This window comes from Oncorhynchus mykiss, chromosome 15 (genome assembly GCF_057628025.1).
Source record: "Oncorhynchus mykiss isolate SJ-2025 chromosome 15, ASM5762802v1, whole genome shotgun sequence".
Taxonomy (NCBI): domain Eukaryota; kingdom Metazoa; phylum Chordata; class Actinopteri; order Salmoniformes; family Salmonidae; genus Oncorhynchus; species Oncorhynchus mykiss.
The window spans coordinates 31,218,958-31,237,092 of record NC_143036.1 but is presented as its reverse complement, the minus strand read 5'-3'; the positions used below and the strand labels follow the sequence as shown (position 1 = coordinate 31,237,092).

Below are 18,135 nucleotides of genomic sequence, written 5' to 3'. Positions count from 1 at the left end.
TTTGAGTTCTTTCCACAGATTCTCGTTTGGATTCAGGTCTGGACTTTGACTTGGCCATTCTAACACCTGGATATGTTTATTTTTGAACCATTCCATAGTAGATTTTGCTTTATGTTTTGGATCATTGTCTTGTTGGAAGACAAATCTCCGTCCCAGTCTCAGGTCTTTTGCAGACTCCATCAGGTTTTCTTCCAGAATGGTCCTGTATTTGGCTCCATCCATCTTCCCATCAATTTTAACCATCTTCCCTGTCCCTGCTGAAGAAAAGCAGGCCCAAACCATGATGCTGCCACCACCATGTTTGACAGTGGGGATGGTGTGTTCAGGGTGATGAGCTGTGTTGCTTTTACGCCAAACATAACGTCTTACATTGTTGCCAAAAAGTTCAATTTTGGTTTCATCTGACCAGAGCACCTTCTTCCACATGTTTGGTGTGTCTCCCAGGTGGCTTGTGGCAAACTTTAAACAACACTTTTTATGGATATCTTTAAGAAATGGCTTTCTTCTTGCCACTCTTCCATAAAGGCCAGATTTGTGCAATATACGACTGATTGTTGTCCTATGGACAGAGTCTCCCACCTCAGCTGTAGATCTCTGCAGTTCATCCAGAGTGATCATGCATCTCTGATCAGTCTTCTCCTTGTATGAGCTGAAAGTTTAGAGGGACGGCCAGGTCTTGGTAGATTTGCAGTGGTCTGATACTTCTTCCATTTCAATATTATCGCTTGCACAGTGCTCCTTGGGATGTTTAAAGCTTGGGAAATATTTTTGTATCCAAATCCGGCTTTAAACTTCTTCACAACAGTATCTCGGACCTGCCTGGTGTGTTCCTTGTTCTTCATGATGCTCTCTGCGCTTTTAACGGACCTCTGAGACTATCACAGTGCAGGTGCATTTATACGGAGACTTGATTACACACAGGTGGATTGTATTTATCATCATTAGTCATTTAGGTCAACATTGGATCATTCAGAGATCCTCACTGAACTTCTGGAGAGAGTTTGCTGCACTGAAAGTAAAGGGGCTGAATAATTTTGCACAGCCAATTTTTCAGTTTTTGATTTGTTAAAAAAGTTTGAAATATCCAATAAATGTCGTTCCACTTCATGATTGTGTCCCACTTGTTGTTGATTCTTCACAAAAAATACAGTTTTATATCTTTATGTTTGAAGCCTGAAATGTGGTAAAAGGTCGCAAAGTTCAAGGGGGCCGAATACTTTCGCAATGCACTGTATGTCAAGGCCGACCTTCAAACCCAGTGCCTCTTTGCTTGACATCATGTGAAAATCAAAAGAAATCAGCCAAGACCTCAGGATTCTTTTTTTGTGGACCTCCACAAGTCTGGTTCATCACTGGGAGCAATTTCCAAACACCTGAAGGTACCACGTTCATCTGTACAAACTATAGTACGCAAGTATAAACACCACGCAGCCGTCATACCGCTCAGAAAGGAGACGCGTTCTGACTCTTAGAGATAAACGTACTTTGGTGCAAAAAGTGCAAATCAATCCCAAAACAGCAAAAGACCTTGTGAAGATGCTGGAGGAAACTGGTACAAAGGTGTCTATATCCACAGTAAAAACGAGTCCTATATCGACATAACCTGAAAGGCCGCTCAGCAAGGAAGAAGCCACTGCTCCAAAAACGCCATAAAAAAAGCCAGACTACGGTTTGCATGGGGACAAAGATCATACATTTTGGAGAAATGTCCTCTGGTCTGATGAAACAAAAATACAACTGTTTGGCCATAACGACCATAGTTATGTTTGGAGGAAAAAGGGGGACGCTTGCAAGCCAGAAAACAACATCTCAACCATGACGCACGGGGGTGGCAGCATCATGTTGTGGGGTGCTTTGCTACAGGAGGGACTGGTCCACTTCACAAAATAGATAGCATCATGAGGAAGGACAATTATGTGGATATAATGAAGCAACATCTCAAGACATCAGTCAGGAAGTTAAAGCTTGGTCGCAAATGGGTCTTCCATATGGACAATGACCCCAAGCATACTTCCAAAGTTGTGGCAAATGGATTTAGGACAACAAAGTCAAGGTATTGGAGTGGCCATCACAAAGCCCTGACCTCAATCCTATAGGAAATGTGTGGGCGGAACTGAAAAAGTGTGTGCGAGCAATCCTGACCCAGTTACACCAGCTCTGTCAGGAGGAACAGGCCAAAATTCACCCAACTTATTGTGGGAAGCTTGTGGAAGGCTACCCGAAACACTTGACCCAAGTTAAACAATTTAAAAGGCAATTCTACCAAATACTAATTGAGTGTATGTAAACTTCTGACCCACTCGGAATGTGATGAAAGAAATAAAATCCAAAATAATTCTCTACTATTATTCTGACATTTCACATTCTTAAAATAAAGTGGTGATCCTAACTGACCAAAGACAGGGAATTTTTAGAGTTTAAACGTATTTGGCTAAGGTGTATGTAAACTTCTGACTTCAACTGTACATAGGCATACTTTTATTATCGTAAGAATGACTTGAGCATAATTTGTTTCTACCTATAGTTAGCGCATCATAGTAGGCGTCAATCGCACTGCGATATTTCACCTGGTTAAATAAAGGTGAAACATTTTTTATTAAATCAATCGCACTTCTTTATTTTCAAAGTGAATTCAAGAAAACCAAAAGACAAAATACATTGGTGTTTATTTAGGTATGGAATCACTTAATTATTCAACAATGCACATTGTATATTTTGTAAAAATAAAAGCATATTTCAACATGTTGCATCTCAGTTTACAAAGGCACCTCAAGCAAACATTTCACAAACACTGAAATTCTTGAACAATGTTGGTTTGTACAATCTTGATTGATCAACATTTCTTTCAACACAAATGTGAAACATACATTTTGGTATATTTTCAACAATTCAAGTCAGTTTTTTCAGTGACAATATCACACCGTCCACGGTATAACAAATCAGTGGTCTCTTTTTTATGATCCAAACAAACATTTGAATGCCGAGCATAGCTGGCATGACTTGGGTGGAGTGGAAGCGTGTGGCTTTAAGCGTGTCTGATCTGTGAACCCGGGTGTCGTCACAGAGATGTTAACCTCCATCCATTGGGCTAACAAACAAAGGTAATCCAGACAGGGCCCCTGCTTGATACAGAGGGTTAAGAGCAGCAACAACCACAATAACAACACACCTCAACTGAGTCAATGCCAACCTTGGAGGTTGGGAGGATAGGGTTACAGGAAAAGGGGTTGATGGAAGAAGCGTAAGTCCAGCCAAGGGGGTTTGAGGCCCAAAACCATGCTGCAAAATCAACTGAATTATCAAGAGGAAAAAGTAGTCAATCGTGTTCTCACAGGACCTGCAAACAACCAAACCGTGTTAGCATTGAGGCAAGGTGCCAGTCCACGGGATCACACCTAAAAAAGAAAAGAAAAGAGGAAAGGAGTCAACTATGGATATTCAGCCGTGGTCCTGCAAAAAAAACAACAACAATGCGCTTCTGGAGCCCATCCAATACACCTAAGTGAAGAATAAGAAACGTTAGTAGTTTCAAAGTTCGGAGATCTTTTAAACGTCAGGCACTTCTTCATCCCAACGGCCACGATAACATTTTAAGCAGCATGTCCAGTAGTTGCATCTTAGAAAACCATTGACATTTAAAATGAAATAAGCAATAGCAAACAATTCGATGTGAGCAGATCAGTCAAATCAGTAGATGTAGCATCCTGTTTAAAACCTAAATTAATGCAGCTTCCCCAAAAAATCATCAACATTAAAACAGCTAAAGTGGAGTGCTCCAAACCTGATGACACAAAAAGCACAACGTTCATCATACAGTACACGTAAGTACAACGGCAATAAACACCTTAGAAACAAGGTACAAAAATAGGTCCAATATGAACCTGGTTCTCTGTTACAAGACATAACATTCATGTCTTTTACTAATGCGACTTAAAATGGCATTGCCAATACTTTTCAAATCCATAGGATTCTAATTTAAATTCAGCACAAAAAAAACATTGAACAACGTGCAAAGAAGCGGCCAGTTCAAACATCTACAAAACAAAATAAAACCTCAGTCAGTAGTCAGAGAAAGCCCAAAACGGGAAGTGACAAAAAAATCAAAAATAACTTTAAAATTGTACTCAATTGTAACATGTTGCCCTTTACGACTTACAAGGAGTACAGGAAACCGCTAGGTAACACATCCTCTGCTCCTTATGCTGACAGCTAATACTATGGCATCTCAAATAATGAATTATCAGTGCTGTGTGTTGGGGAGGATGGGGGTAATTAAATGTAAACTATGAATATATACACTCATATACTTTGAATAAAGATACTCAAATACTTCACAACAAATAAAATGAAGATTCATTGCCAGAAATAATGGCAGATTGTACCCAATTAGCATGTAATGGAACGATGTAGCCTACATTCGAACGATGTAGCCTACATTCAAACTATGTAGCCTACATTCAAAACCACAAGTTACCTAATCTTACTGATACACCTAGTTCCCAAGTTGAATTGTGCAACAGGAAATTGTTCAAGGATTTGGTAAAACAGCACAGGGAGGGGAGTCAGTATACTGGAAGAGACAATAACCAGGGAGGATAAAAACTAACCAATACCGTAAGAAAAATATTTGATTACAATGAAGGACAGCTGGCATCCGAAATGAGCTACCTCACCGTAACGACAAATAGACATCAGACACACAAAGTTGTGGGCTAGAATAGTTCAATCGGCTTCACATAACCATATTTTCATGGTATATATAGGCCATATTTTATTTTCCCTTTAAAACGTCTTCAAATATCGACAAACAGAAACAGGGTCCAGGCTCTCAAGTTTTTGTTCTACATACAAATGAAACACTTGTAGAATAATGAAAGTCTGGACACACACACATCTATATCTAGATATATAGATATATATTTATAAAAATAAAAAAAGGTTAACTTGATACAACAAAGCACATAATGAGAACTCAAAAAGTTTGGAAAAGTGATAAACATTCAGTGACAGTTATAATTGTTTGATGTTATGTTCATGACTACTAATACACTGACAATGGTTGCCCCCACACATTCCCAAATGGAACAGGTACTGCGCTAAATTATACTAAATAATGAAATTATACCGCAACTGTTTTATTCTGATCTCTTATTATAGGAGGTTGGTCACTTTTGGAAGCAAAATAAAATAAAAACCTAACCGAGCCTTGATCCAGCAATACTGAAAGGTACTTTGACACAAATATGCATTTGTTGCACCAGGTTTCAGTGAACCTGCAATCCATCATTAACAAATAACTATTTTTTTAAAATGATGTATGTATGAATGCACTCAGTATAGAATGAGTTTGTAAATGAGTTTTTTGAAAGTAAAAAAACAAGTATGACATTTCCTTTTGCGGTTTGGTGTTCTAATCAAAATTCTAAAACAAAAACAGATTGGCAAGACTGCTACAACATTCTGAATTGTGGCCTAATGCAAAAAGCACAAACCAGTATCCTTGGTTTTACTATTGAGTCAAACTAGTTTACTATTAAACGAAAGTAAGAGTTCTAGCTCAGGTTAGAGTTCTATATGATTATTATTTTTTTTTTTTGTGTAAACTTAAATGACAAAAACCAGACAAAGTACTTAGAAATGATAATTGAAATATATTATTTAATAATATAATCTTTGAGAACTAGAAATCGAAAAAAAATAAAAGCTAGACAGTTAATATTGTACATTTTTGAGTCGTCCTATGAATTTATGAGTATTTTTAGCCTGGCTGGTTTACTGACCGGGCACATACCCAGGGGCCCAGATTGGGGTACCCTTTGCTTTTGTTATAATGTGTGAGCATAACACAGCCAAGGCAAAAAGCGATACATAGAATTGCAGGACATTTTGCTGAGAAACAGCAAATTTGTCTCTCCGCCGACAATTCTGGATCGAATTAAGCTGCGCCAACGGGCTGACCACGCCAATTACCACACCCCTCCAACACGAACACCAGATAAACCCCTTTATGATCCTTGCCTGACCCCCAACCCCCACCTTCAGTGACAGTTGCCACCACTGCTAAAACAAATTCTAAGGGAAACACTGATAAACCTTTAAAATGGAACTGGAATGACAATTTACTATGGAGCGAACACACCCACTAAACCTGACATGTACCAATGAAATCAGAATATGCCAACGATACACAAAACTAAAGTTGAGTGCATCCCAAAAATGTCAATAAAGACTAAAACGGATTCCGAGAACACACAAGCGTAGACACCCTATTCATGTTTACCCAGTTAAAAGACAAAACTAACGGCTCCCTATTAAAGTACACATTTTTCCAATGATCAAGTAACGCTAAACGGTCAAAATGGACACACTAGCATCATAAGGACAATTTAACCAGTCTTTCCGCGTAACGTCAATGACCTTAAAATGTAGAGAAAACCTAACAAATACACACTATTTATCCATGTCATCCAGCCTAGTATTCCTCCAGAAGTGAAGGTGAAGACATGGTGGCCAGTCAAAAGGGCTTTCTTTAACAGAACTGTGAAATTCTGTTAGGAATAGGTTAAGAACGTCCTATATTTGCATGGCTAATCAATCTAAATTCTATTTGAATAAAAATCCTTGGAATCATTAGCTGATGCAAGGTCAAGTTTGAATCCCCATAATCATACCCTCAAACCAGATTATATTTTTTAAATGGCTTAAATTCTCCACTAGGCTGTGCCATTTACTCAGGAATGAAACACTACTTGAGGAAGGGCTCTACCCCAAAAAGTCAACCCATCGCATCCAATCCACAATAATTATGAAATGCTGCCATTTGTAGAAGGAAAATGGCACTGCCAGAAAGGAAAATATGTAGTGGCAAGCTTCGCACCTATTCTACACCCGTTTCTTTCAGTCAAGACCTACATCAGCAGCTTGCCTCGAATCAAAAACACCTGTTCAGAAAATGTGTAAAATCTCCAGGTACAAGTTAAATCTCCTAAACTCTTTTCCCTAATCGTTGATATAGATGGTGTTCACAACTGAGCTGAGGGTGGGGAGCAACCATTATCCAGTGTCAACCACTACTTCTTGTTGTCGTTAGTGCCCGATGCACAAACCTTTTACTCATCTCAAATTCCTTCTGTCAAAGTTTGAAAAATCACAGACTATCCAGCATCTTCCCTCTAGTCACGTCTGTCCAAGTGTCCAGACCAGTGACAATAAACATATTTGTCATATGAAACCGGCATTTGAAGCTCCCCTTTACGGAAATTCAAACATGAGCAAAACATGCTGCTTTGTGTTGACGTTTTCCTCAGTAGATCCGTCAGCAGGCAAGGAGGTCGGGGGTGCTTGTTGTGAGGAGGATGAGGGTGCTGTGTAGGTTCTGTGTGTTCCATAGAGCTGTTGTTACATATAGCTGAAGGATCTGTACACCGGAACCTCCAAGCCACATGAGCGTCAGGCGTGACGTCCTGCACTGGGCATTCGCCGCCACCCTCTACCGCGCGGCTTCAGACATCAATCAGTGACACATCAATATGGGACAAATCTATCATATGCCTGCATGGTTCCAAAAGAAAGATGCATTGATGAGTAAGCGTTCTAATTTGGTGTTAGGTGTAAGCCCTTTTCATAATGATACATTTTGGGAGGGGGGGGGGGCGATGATTACATTTTCAGAGTAGTGACAGTAGTGACAGAAGATTGTGGGTTTTAAAAAGAGAGAGTGAAACAAAGTGGTTTATTTACCTGTTGAAGCTGACTTGGAAACTCAAGGCATGCTGGGGATTGTGAAATTTGGCAATGGCTTTCCTCTGCTGGGGCAGCATTTTGAACATCTGCGGCAGCATAAGCAGAACAAGGGGAAAGCAGGCGTGTTTAGAACAGAGCAGTTGCTGCTACCCCCGTCGTAAGCTTCTCTCATCCACAAGAGGGAGCAGGGGTGGATGGGGGAGGCAGGTGTGGTTATATTACATTCTGTAGCTAGAGGGTGCTAGCAGACCACAATCGGATACACATTAGTTAAGAGTCCACCAATATGAGAGGGAGCATAGAAGACGTTCTACCGGTGGAGCAGAGAAGCATGGAGGGAGAGTAGGGTAAGCTTCCCAAATGGCACCCTAGAGTGCCCTACTTCAAATATATATATATATATCATTTTTAATTTAAAGTAGAGCACTCTAGGGTGCCATTTCAGACGCAAAAACAGATGGAGACAAGAAAAGAAGGCCTACCTGGATGGGGCCGATTGAGTTGAGCAAGTTCCGGAGCTGCGCGTCGGTGGTGGATGTGGAGAGGCCGTCTATGGACACAGTGCAGGCCTGGCTGTCCTCTGCCCCTCTCTGGCTCTGTCTGGTAGGAATCAGGCGCCCCCGGCCCAGCTGACCTGTCCCTCCCGCGGCCCCGCTGGCTCTGCCACACCCCGGGACAACCACCTGCACCAGGCAGGGAGGAAAGAAAGGGGGAGGGGGGAAACTGCTTGAACCTCTTATGCAGGTATGTTGTTTTAATTCCACATTCAGCCGAGTGGCAACGAGATGCGTGATATCTACAGTGGATTCAGTAAGTATTCAGACCCCTGAACTTTGTCCACAATTACATTAGACTTATTCTAAAATGGATTACATTGAATAAAAACAACAATCTACACACAATACCACATAATGACAAAGCAAAAACAGTTTAGAGATCTTAGCAAATTTATAAAGAATAAAAATGAAATATCACATTTACATTTACTCAGTACTTTGTTGAAGCACCTTTGGCAGCGATTACAGCCTCAAGCCTTCTTGGGTATGATGCTACAAGCTTGGCACACCTGTATTCTTCTCTGCATATCCTCTCAAGCGCTGTCAGGTAGGACAGGAGTGTCTTTGCACAGCTATTTCCAGGTTTTTCCAGAGATGTTTGATTGGGTTCAAGTCAGGGCCCTGTCAGAGTGACGATCGGGTTCTTGGTCACCTCCCTGACCAAGGCCCTTCTCCCCGATTGCTCAGTTAGTCCAGGCGGGCAAGCTCTAGGAAGAGTCTTGGTGGTTCCAAACTTCGTCCATTTAAGAATGATGAGGCCACTGTGGTCTTGGAGACATTCAATGCTGCAGAAATTATTTGCTACCCTTCCCCAGATCTGTGCCTTGACACAATCCTGTCTCGGAGGTCTACGGACAATTCCTTCGACCTCATGGCTCGTTTTTTCTCTAACATGCACTGTCAACTATGGGACCTTATATAGACAATCATATCCAATCAATTGAATTTACCACAGGTGGACTCCAACCAAGTTGTAGAAACATCAAGAATGATCCATGGAAACAAGATGCACCTGAGCTAAACTTCAAGTCTCATAGCAAAGGGTCTGAATATTCCTGTTTTTCTTTTTTATAAAGGAGCAAAAATGTCTAAAAACATGATTTCGCTATGTCATTATGGGGTATTGTGTAGATTAATGAGGAAAAAACAATTGAATCAATTTTAGGATAAGGCTGTAACGTAACAAAATGTGGAAAAAGTGAACACACTGTACATTTACGCCCTTTAGCAGTCTTATCCAGAGAGACTTACATCTACCAGGGTCTACTGTTTTTCAGCATGAGTGAAAATTCAAAAACCTGCCGTTTTTTCTCCTCCATTTTCTCATAAACATCTCCAGGCTGGTGCCTTTGCTTGATTGACTTATTATATTTCTACATACAGTGTCAACGTCAAAACATGAATGCTGCCTGCTCGCATCTGTTGTATCATCATACGAGAGCGAGCGAGGGAGAGAGTGGTGTGTTCGTTCGCCAGCCACCGCGGCGGAAAGGGGGAGCGACCCCAGAGTACAAAGAAGGAGAGAGCCAGCCAACCAGGCGTCATGGTGGCTGCCTTTCCCTGTCATGGTGGCTGCCTTTCCCGAGCCAAGAGCGTCCGTCCCGTCCGCCGAGACGGCGGGCTGGTGACAAGCGTGCAGAGAGGCCAGGGGACCCCGTGTAGCAGTCGTGTCACGCCGACTCTCAGCTTGTCAACATCACTACACCTGGCATACTGTCCTGTCTTAAGTTATTACCAGACCTGCTCCAAATGGTACAGCTACTAACAAACGGCAGGGGAACGCCAGAGGCATGAAAAACATAGCGAATAGCAATGTATTAAGAGATGATTTTCTTACATCTATATTTAAAAGATGAAAATTCTAGGTAGCGCTCCTGTCAAAAATACCCCTGCCCTTAATATGACAGTACTGGCTGGTGGACCAAAAACACAGTTTCAGGCCCTGGTAAGTAACCCATGTTAGCTCGGCCTTGATTAGAGTCCACCGGTCCTGTCCCAAATGGCACCTCAACTGGCTATGTAGGGAATAAGGTGCCATTTGGGACACAAACACAGTTTTTTTGTGTGTAGTGCTCGTAATGGTGATAGGTGTGAGTAGATATAACAACCTACCCTGTTGCCCATGCCCCCTCTGCCCCCCTGTGTGACCAGGCCCTGTATGGGCAGTCCTCCGGGGGGGCTGGCCAGGGTTACCTTCCTCACTGGGCCCTGGTGGAGCTGGGGGGCTGGCCTAGCGGCCTGCTGCTGGATTGGGGCGCTGGCACCACTCACATCTCCTCCCTAGAGTTCACACAGTACAGGGAAAGTAAATAGACTGCAGGGCTGTGTCCTAAATGGAATCCTATGGGGGGGGGGCACTTTGTATGGAATAGGGTGCCAACGTAGTGCACTATCGCAGGCCATAGAGTGCCATTTGGGGGGCAAACCCTGACCAACAGACTTTCTACTAATTTCTCGGTTTTAACTGTTACACAGTGTGGTCTGGATGGAGTCCTTCGATTGGATCCAAGGGCTTGGCGACGCAGAGAACACAAGACCGATCACGGATTCCAGACATCAAATCGAACATCAAAACGGTTGAAAAAGGTCCTGTTGAAATGCGCCCTTCAGCAATATCTGAAGCCAGTCTGGCTTTCCTGTTCTCACACCACAATACCCATGAAGACATTAGCTTTGAGGCGGAGCACTGTGGGCCTCATGCTGAGAATGGATCCAATATGGTTACGCTCTCGTTATTAAATAGTTACAGATAGCTAGGGCCGTACAGGCTACACACATGCACACCCACACGCGGAAAGAGATGAAGGCTGTCTCTTCTCTCCTCCTCCTCTTAATGTGACAGATCAATACGAGGGAGAGAGAGAAAGACTGCAGTGCTATCTGACTTTGACCGGTCTCCTGCCGTCATCCCACAGTAAATGGATTAATCCTCCTATAGAAATCTACAGCTGCTGATTGCACCCATCAGATGCTAAGCTGCATTACACCCGAGTGACACCGGCTTCACATGTTCCCGGTCCCTTTAACCCACCCCGTCTCCTCCCCACCCCCCCTGGCTTTTGTAGCGCATGTTGCATTGTAGGGCCCTATTCTGCCTGATTAAACCCCCCCCCCCCCTTATCTGCACTGCCTAAGCTATACAAATCCAATTCCCTCAAAAGTGGCGACTCTTTCTTACACAGGTATTATGGCGCAGAGCCGCCCTGCTAAGGGGAAGATTAATTGACGCGAGTCGTGGGTTGACGTTTCTATGGCTCACACACCTGAGAGGCGGCTGCTGGAGAGAGGGAGGGGAGGGAGGGAGCGAGATAACATTGTCAGGCTGCCGATGACAGCGGAACAATGTGTGGCGGAGGAGAGAGCATCTGGAGAATCTGCTTTTTCAGCACAGCTATGGGCTTCCTCTCTCTCCCTCGGAGATGCGGCACTTCAGATAGCTAGGAACAGGTTTCTATTAACGTGGCTGACACTCCCGTTATCTTCATTTAGGGCAGCAGAGAGAAAGAGTGAGAGAGAGAGAGAGAGAGCCTGCGATGCAGCCTTTACATCCTTATCCTCTGGGATGTGAGCAAAGCAGCTTACTCCAAAATACATCACATCTCACAACTGCCTCATCAACGACAGATACGAATGTTTATACACAAAGCCTTTTCCAATTTACAACCGTGATTAATTCATAATTAAGGCGGCAGTAGTGATTTGAACCAACGAGAATAAGATGATCCAACGCTGACAACGGAGGGATTTCTGAATCTGGACCGAGTTGGCTCATAACCGTCTTGCCTGTTTTGCACTTAAAGTTCCCCCGTCTAGATCTTTTAAAAACAATATGGGTATGCCTTCAAAAAGGACAGACACCAACCTTTAAGAGCAGTGGTGTCTCAAACACCAATTACATTTAATAGATGTCAGAGAAATGCCAGACAGTTCACATTAATGACTGGATCCTATTAGCATTTTAAAGCTAAGATGGGTGTGGAAGCGCCTCATCTTCAATACCACCACAAAAACAAAGGAAATGGGACACTTGCCAAAATGAGAGCCATATGGCATTCTGAATAGGTTACAAAACATGTGGTCCTAGTGAGTGGGTGACCTTTAAAAGTATCTGGATATTCTTACGTTGAATTCACTTTCAAGGAAACAATAGAGGGTACCGAACGAACCGCAGGACAAAGGCAAAACGAAACAAAGATGCTGTTTATTTAGGATTGCAAAATTCCGGTACATTATCCCCAAATTCCCAGGATTTCCTGTTTATTCCCTCCGGATTCCGGAATTCTCCCGGAATTTTGCAACCCTATGTCTGTCAGTCCAAAAGTAAATCGCCAAACCAGGAACTCACCCCTCCTAGAAGCTTGACCACTCTTACTTTCTGTGGAACTTGTGGCCCCGCTCCGTCTCCACTGTTGGCTCGCTGCATCACAGTTCTCTTCACCCCTGATTTAGGCCCCAGAGACTGGGCCTGGCCGGAACCCAGACCCGCCATCGGGTCTCCCTGAATGGGCATGTTCCCCATGGGAGGGGCCCCACCTGGTCTGATAGGGTTCAGCTGGGTAACGTTCCTTCTCTGCTGCCCGTGTTGCTGTTGCCACTGGGCCTGCTGGTGAGGGTTGGGACCAGGGCACCCGGGGCCAGTGTTGCCGCCCTGCCAGCCTGGAGCCGGTGCTTGCTCACCCTTGGTCAGTTGGGTCTTGACGTTCTGGCGGAGTGCGGGGGGCGTCTGTGGGGTGCCGCTGGGAGGGAAAGCAGAAGTGCCTTGCTGGGGCTGTTGCGGTTTAGGAGGAAACGGACGCTGCAGTTGTTGTTGGTGGTGTTGCAGCTGTTGTTGTTGTGGGTCACCCTGGCCGTTGATGCGTTCCAGTAGCTCCTTCTTGCGGACGCTGGCCTGCATCTGCCTCCTCATCTCCTTCCTCTTCAGGATCTCTTCCCGGAGACGCTTCTGCTCCTCGATCTTCAGACGGTACTGCCGCGTCTCCTCGTCCTCGTCCGGATCCTACAACAAATCCAACAATATGAGAAACATCAAAGACACAAACTCACAATGTGCTAGTAACACAGGCTTGCTTCCCCAATGGAACCCTATTCTCTATATAGTGCACTACTTTTGACCAGAGTCCAATGGGCCCTCAGACTAGTGATGGGGAAAGAAATCGATAGTTTCATATCAGGATATTATTTTTGCAGATATAGAGTATCTTTCTGACAATTTTGCATTATTATTTCTGCGCTGGCTTGCTGTACCTGCACCAAAACGCCAGTGTTTTTCCTTCATAGCTTTTTAAAGAGCCCATTTTGCTTTCAGCACTTTTATTTCCACGATTGATCAAAACTGGTTCTCTCATGGCTCTCTCGTCCCTCTGCAGCACCCTTTTGCACTCAGAACAGCCTCAATTCATTGGGGCATGGACTCTACACGGTGTCAAAAGCATTCTATAAGGATGCTGGCCCATGTTGACTCCAGTGCTTCCCACAGTTGTGTCAAGTTGGCTGGATGTCCTTTGGGTGGTGGTCTATTCTTGACACACACAGGAAACTGTTGAGCGAGGAAAAACCCAGCAGCGTTTCAGTTCTTGACACACTGAAACCGGTACGCCTGGCACCTACTACCATACCCCCTTCAAAAGGCACTTAGATCTTTGTCTTGCCCATTCACCCTCTGAATGGCACACAATCCATGTCTCAAGGATTTAAAAAAAATCCATCTTTAACCGATCACCTCCCCTTCATCAACACTGACTGAAGTGGATTTAACAGGTGACATCAATAAGGGATCATAACTTTCATCTGATCATTCTGTCATGGAAAGAGCAGGTGTTCCTAATGTTTTGTACACTCAGTGAATACATAGAATCGTGATAATAGCAATACATAATCGTATTGTGAGCTCCCTGGCAATTCCCAGCCCTACCTCACACTATTCCCATTATAGTGCACTACTTCTGACCAGCGCTCGTTAAAAGCAGTGCACTATAGGAAATAGGGTGCCATTTGAGACGCACCACAGAGTTACAGTGTTTACCATTGGAACCGTCTAAATTGGTGTGACATTCACAGTAGCAATGAAAAGCGATACCCCAGAGAAATACACTACGATGGTATTGATTCCTTTTCTAATGGACTCCTCTGTGAACGAGTCTCATCTCATTTCTAACCTTATGATTGGGCCATTAAATAAATAGAACGACCCCACTTAGGATCACGGCGGGCTTCGCTCGGCTTATCTCAGGTTACTGAATTTTACAGGCACACCGTCTGTCAAAATAATAAAGCATTCTCAAATTAGCTCCATGCCTTGAATATGTGATAACAGAGAATGATTCAAATAAAACCTAAAGCCCATTTTCTAAATTCTTTCTATATTGCAAATGAGTCGCACATGGAAATCCCAGCCGTTTCAAGTTGTTTTCCCGTTTTAGCCACAACACTGTTTAATTTAGACACTCCTTTTAGGTGCATCTGAAATGGCATCTTATTTCCTACATAGTACACTACTTTTGCCCAGAGCTTTATTACATTATATAGGGAATAGGGTGCCATTTACATGTGGTGCAGAACTGACCTGTACTGCTGTGTTTGGCCGGGTGCTTGTGGAATCCCTGCGAACCACCGTTCTTCCAAGTGGCCCAGGTAGCTGTGCTGCAGCCTTGTTGGCAGCAGCAGGCTGGGCTCTTCCTCTGCCACCGCCGGGTACCGGCCGAGGGTTCAGGCCCGGTCGCGCCCCTCCTTGCATTGCCCTGGCAACGGGCCTGACGTTGGAGGCGTTTGGCGCAGAGGCGGGGCGGACGTTGTTCGCGTTTTGGTTGCCAGGTGCCACGGGGAGCTCGCGGAGGTTGCTGTTGCGCTGGGGAATGAGTTTGGGGGCAGGGGGGCTCTGTGGAAAGGGGAGGGATGATTTGTATGGACATTGGTTATATAGGCTACGCATATCAAGCAAATGTGATTTTCTTTTTGTGCCCGTTTGGGTTTTTGATTGAAAGTAAAGCATGTCAATTCATTTAAAAATCATTTGGAACTTGCCATAAACCCAAACAGTCCTATGACCGATTGTGAGCACAATCATTTCACAATTCTGAAACGAAAAGGGAAAAACTAAAACGCGGCTCCTCACCATCCTCGTCCTGATGGGGGCGTTACGCTGCTGGAAGTTCTGGGGGCGGGGCCCGCTAGGGTGCATCTGTCTGGGGCTGCCGTGCTGCTGCAGCTGCTGCTGGTGGAAGGGGGGCTGGCCCTGCCCGCCGCGGTGCATCATGGGGCCTTGCCGCTGCTCGTTGGGATGGGGGTGAGAGTGGTGCTGGAGAGGCGGCTGAGACAGGTCCTGTCTGTGGTGCTGCTGATGTTGTTGTTGCTGATGGGATAGAGGCAAGTCATGATGCTGGAGCTGCGAGTGGAGAAGGCCGTGCTGCATCAAGCCCTAGTTTTAATTTGAAAACAAAAAAAAGACAAATCGGGCAGAATGAGTGAGTTGAACTTTGACATGGTCTTAAGACGTACGGTTTTGACAAATCATTTGAACATGGGAAAAAGCCACAGTTCTGAATTGTCGTACGCACACGATTCAAGCTTCTTCAAGGAGAAACTGTTACATGCATTTGATTAACCTCCAATCGGTGTCCTCATATAGCCGCGGTAACCCGAGGTATAACTACGAGTCGTACACTAGAGGGCACTCTTGTCTGTGGCTCACCATACATACCACATGGGAGGGAGGTCTCAGAAATACGAACAGTTTTTATGACTGCTTCACTAACAGGGAATATTCAACGAGCTTGACTTATTTATGAGATCATTACTCGGGTTTCCAACATTTTAATAATCCAGAGAAAACTGGGTGAAATACACGATTGGTTTATAAAATAAGAAAAGGCCCATATTTCACATTTGACATGCATCTCAACAGGTACGGAATAATTACGGATAGTGAAGAAGCTCGGAAAAGGCCAGAGTTTACAATACAAACTGAACAGATTCCCTTCCATGCAGAGTAAATACTAAACAAACAAATAGATAACATTCCCATTTGTGGACCAACGCTTAAATCATTCCGCACGCCTCTTGCACAGGCAGAGTGCAGGCCACCACCACACGTTAATTGGTAGTAGATTCACTTACTCTCATCCGTACCTGCATCCCAAACTGGAGCTGCTGTGAAGGGAACGGCCCGGGAGTCCCCTGCTGCTGGGGGAAGCCGGGCTGACGGTGGCCCATGAAGAGCCTGGTGTTAGTGGGTCCGCTGTGTCCAGTCAGGCTGGCCATGCCTTGGTGGCTCTGGGGGTGGCCCTGGGGAGGCAGGTTAGGTCTGGGGGGCTCTCTCTGGAACATCCCTAGCTGGCCCCCTGGACCCTGGCCTGGCTGGTTGAACCCCCCTGGGCTTGGCTGGTTGAAGGCCATGTGGCCCTGGCTGGAGAGCTGGTGGTTATTACTGTTCATGAGCAAGCCGGGGTTCTGGTGATCGAACATGAGCAGCTGCTGCCCTGGGAACCGCCCTGGCTCTATAGAACAGGAGGGGAAATAGGAGGGGGGAAAGAACCACAACTGAGACTTCAAGTTGTTTGTCTCATCTCCACTCACTTTCAATACATCAGACAGCGACTGCCAATACATAGGCTTACATTTATTTTAACAGAACACGACACAAATATTTGATGGTATTCTCATTCCACATAAGCAGTAAATGGAGAAGTGATACGCATGTACATTAGGAGCCCCGACTCATTTCGAATGCATGCATTAATTGAGTTAATGGAACTCTGCAATTACCCTTGCAGTGTACCCTGAAGGTGTACTGCTAGGGGTTAATGCCCAGAAGGGTTAGATATGCTAAGAGAGAAGACGTAACCCCTTAAAGGCAGGGAAGGAGGCATGGTTGGGTGAGTTGGGTGTGTGGGACTAGGTAAGGAGGGCTACGTCCCAAATGGCACCCTGTTCCTTATGTGGTGCACTACTTCTGACCAGAGCTCCCTGGTCCAAATTAGTGCACCATGTAGGGAATACGGTGCCATTTGGGACAACAAACAATTTGTGCACTAAAAAGGGAATAAGGTGCCGTTTGGGACGCAGGGCTGTGGTCTCACCCCCGATGAAGAAGGGCTCTCTGTCCTGGGGGGTGGGGAGAGGCTGGTTCCTCCAGGGCTCCATGTGATGGGGGGGCCTCTGGGGCGGCTGGCCGAAATTACCCGGCACGTGCTGTTGCTGGAAGTCCCCTGGTCGCTGTGATGGGGGGAGAGGAGCACACAAAAACGCTCATGCATTTAATTTCACATTGGGAACCACTGTAATCACAAACTAATTTAAACCCCCCCCCCCCCCCCCACAAAAATGGACATTTCGGGTAATAATATTATACTAGAAAGGGAGTGAGTGCTCAAAATGTAATGGCTAGGATTATTCTCATTAGGCACGATGTTGACTTGCGTGCAATGTATATTTGTGCACACAGATATTCAGAGAAAATACCATTGAGAATAAACCTCTATAACTCACTAGAGTAGTCATTGGATCATAGCAACATGACAGAATCTGCCATTTTGGTCAGGAAAATGGCCATTTGAGAAACGGTCCCAATATCGTAAAATATCGTATGAAACAATGTGAATTACAGGATCGCTATTGTAAACCTGCACTAACGCCAACATATACATTTTGTTGACGTGACCTGCTCGCGTTCCGGGAACAAGGATGGCAAAGCATTTTGGGCTTGGGTTAAATCAGTGCTAATTTCTTTGTTCCAGCCACCCATTTTGTATGTACAACAGCTTTCCACACAGCACACAATCCCCCCCACCATGCTGCGTCTAATCTACCTTCAAGGAAAAGCAGCAGATAACGATCCCCT

At 44.6% G+C, this 18,135-nt stretch overlaps 1 protein-coding gene across 21 annotated transcripts in view; it reads right to left on the bottom strand.

Moving 5' to 3' along the window:
* Window positions 1–2,648: 2,648 nt before the first annotated feature.
* Window positions 2,649–18,135, bottom strand: part of rbm33a (RNA binding motif protein 33a) — a 45,947-nt gene continuing 30,460 nt past the window's right edge. For 9 of the 21 annotated variants that reach the window (XM_090199897.1, XM_021563024.3, XM_021563027.3 and 6 more), the window contains 9 exons: window positions 17,375–17,510; window positions 16,413–16,792; window positions 15,412–15,714; window positions 14,863–15,174; window positions 12,646–13,296; window positions 10,413–10,580; window positions 8,226–8,426; window positions 7,741–7,829; window positions 2,649–7,551 (listed from right to left, as the gene is read on the bottom strand). In XM_090199897.1, coding sequence (XP_090056023.1) covers window positions 7,503–7,551; window positions 7,741–7,829; window positions 8,226–8,426; window positions 10,413–10,580; window positions 12,646–13,296; window positions 14,863–15,174; window positions 15,412–15,714; window positions 16,413–16,792; window positions 17,375–17,510 — 2,289 coding nt within the window. In that variant the 3' untranslated portion in view covers window positions 2,649–7,502. The remainder of the gene's footprint in view (window positions 7,552–7,740; window positions 7,830–8,225; window positions 8,427–10,412; window positions 10,581–12,645; window positions 13,297–14,862; window positions 15,175–15,411; window positions 15,715–16,412; window positions 16,793–17,374; window positions 17,511–18,135) is intronic. The other 12 variants (XM_021563026.3, XM_090199896.1, XM_090199899.1 and 9 more) reach the window with 4 other exon arrangements.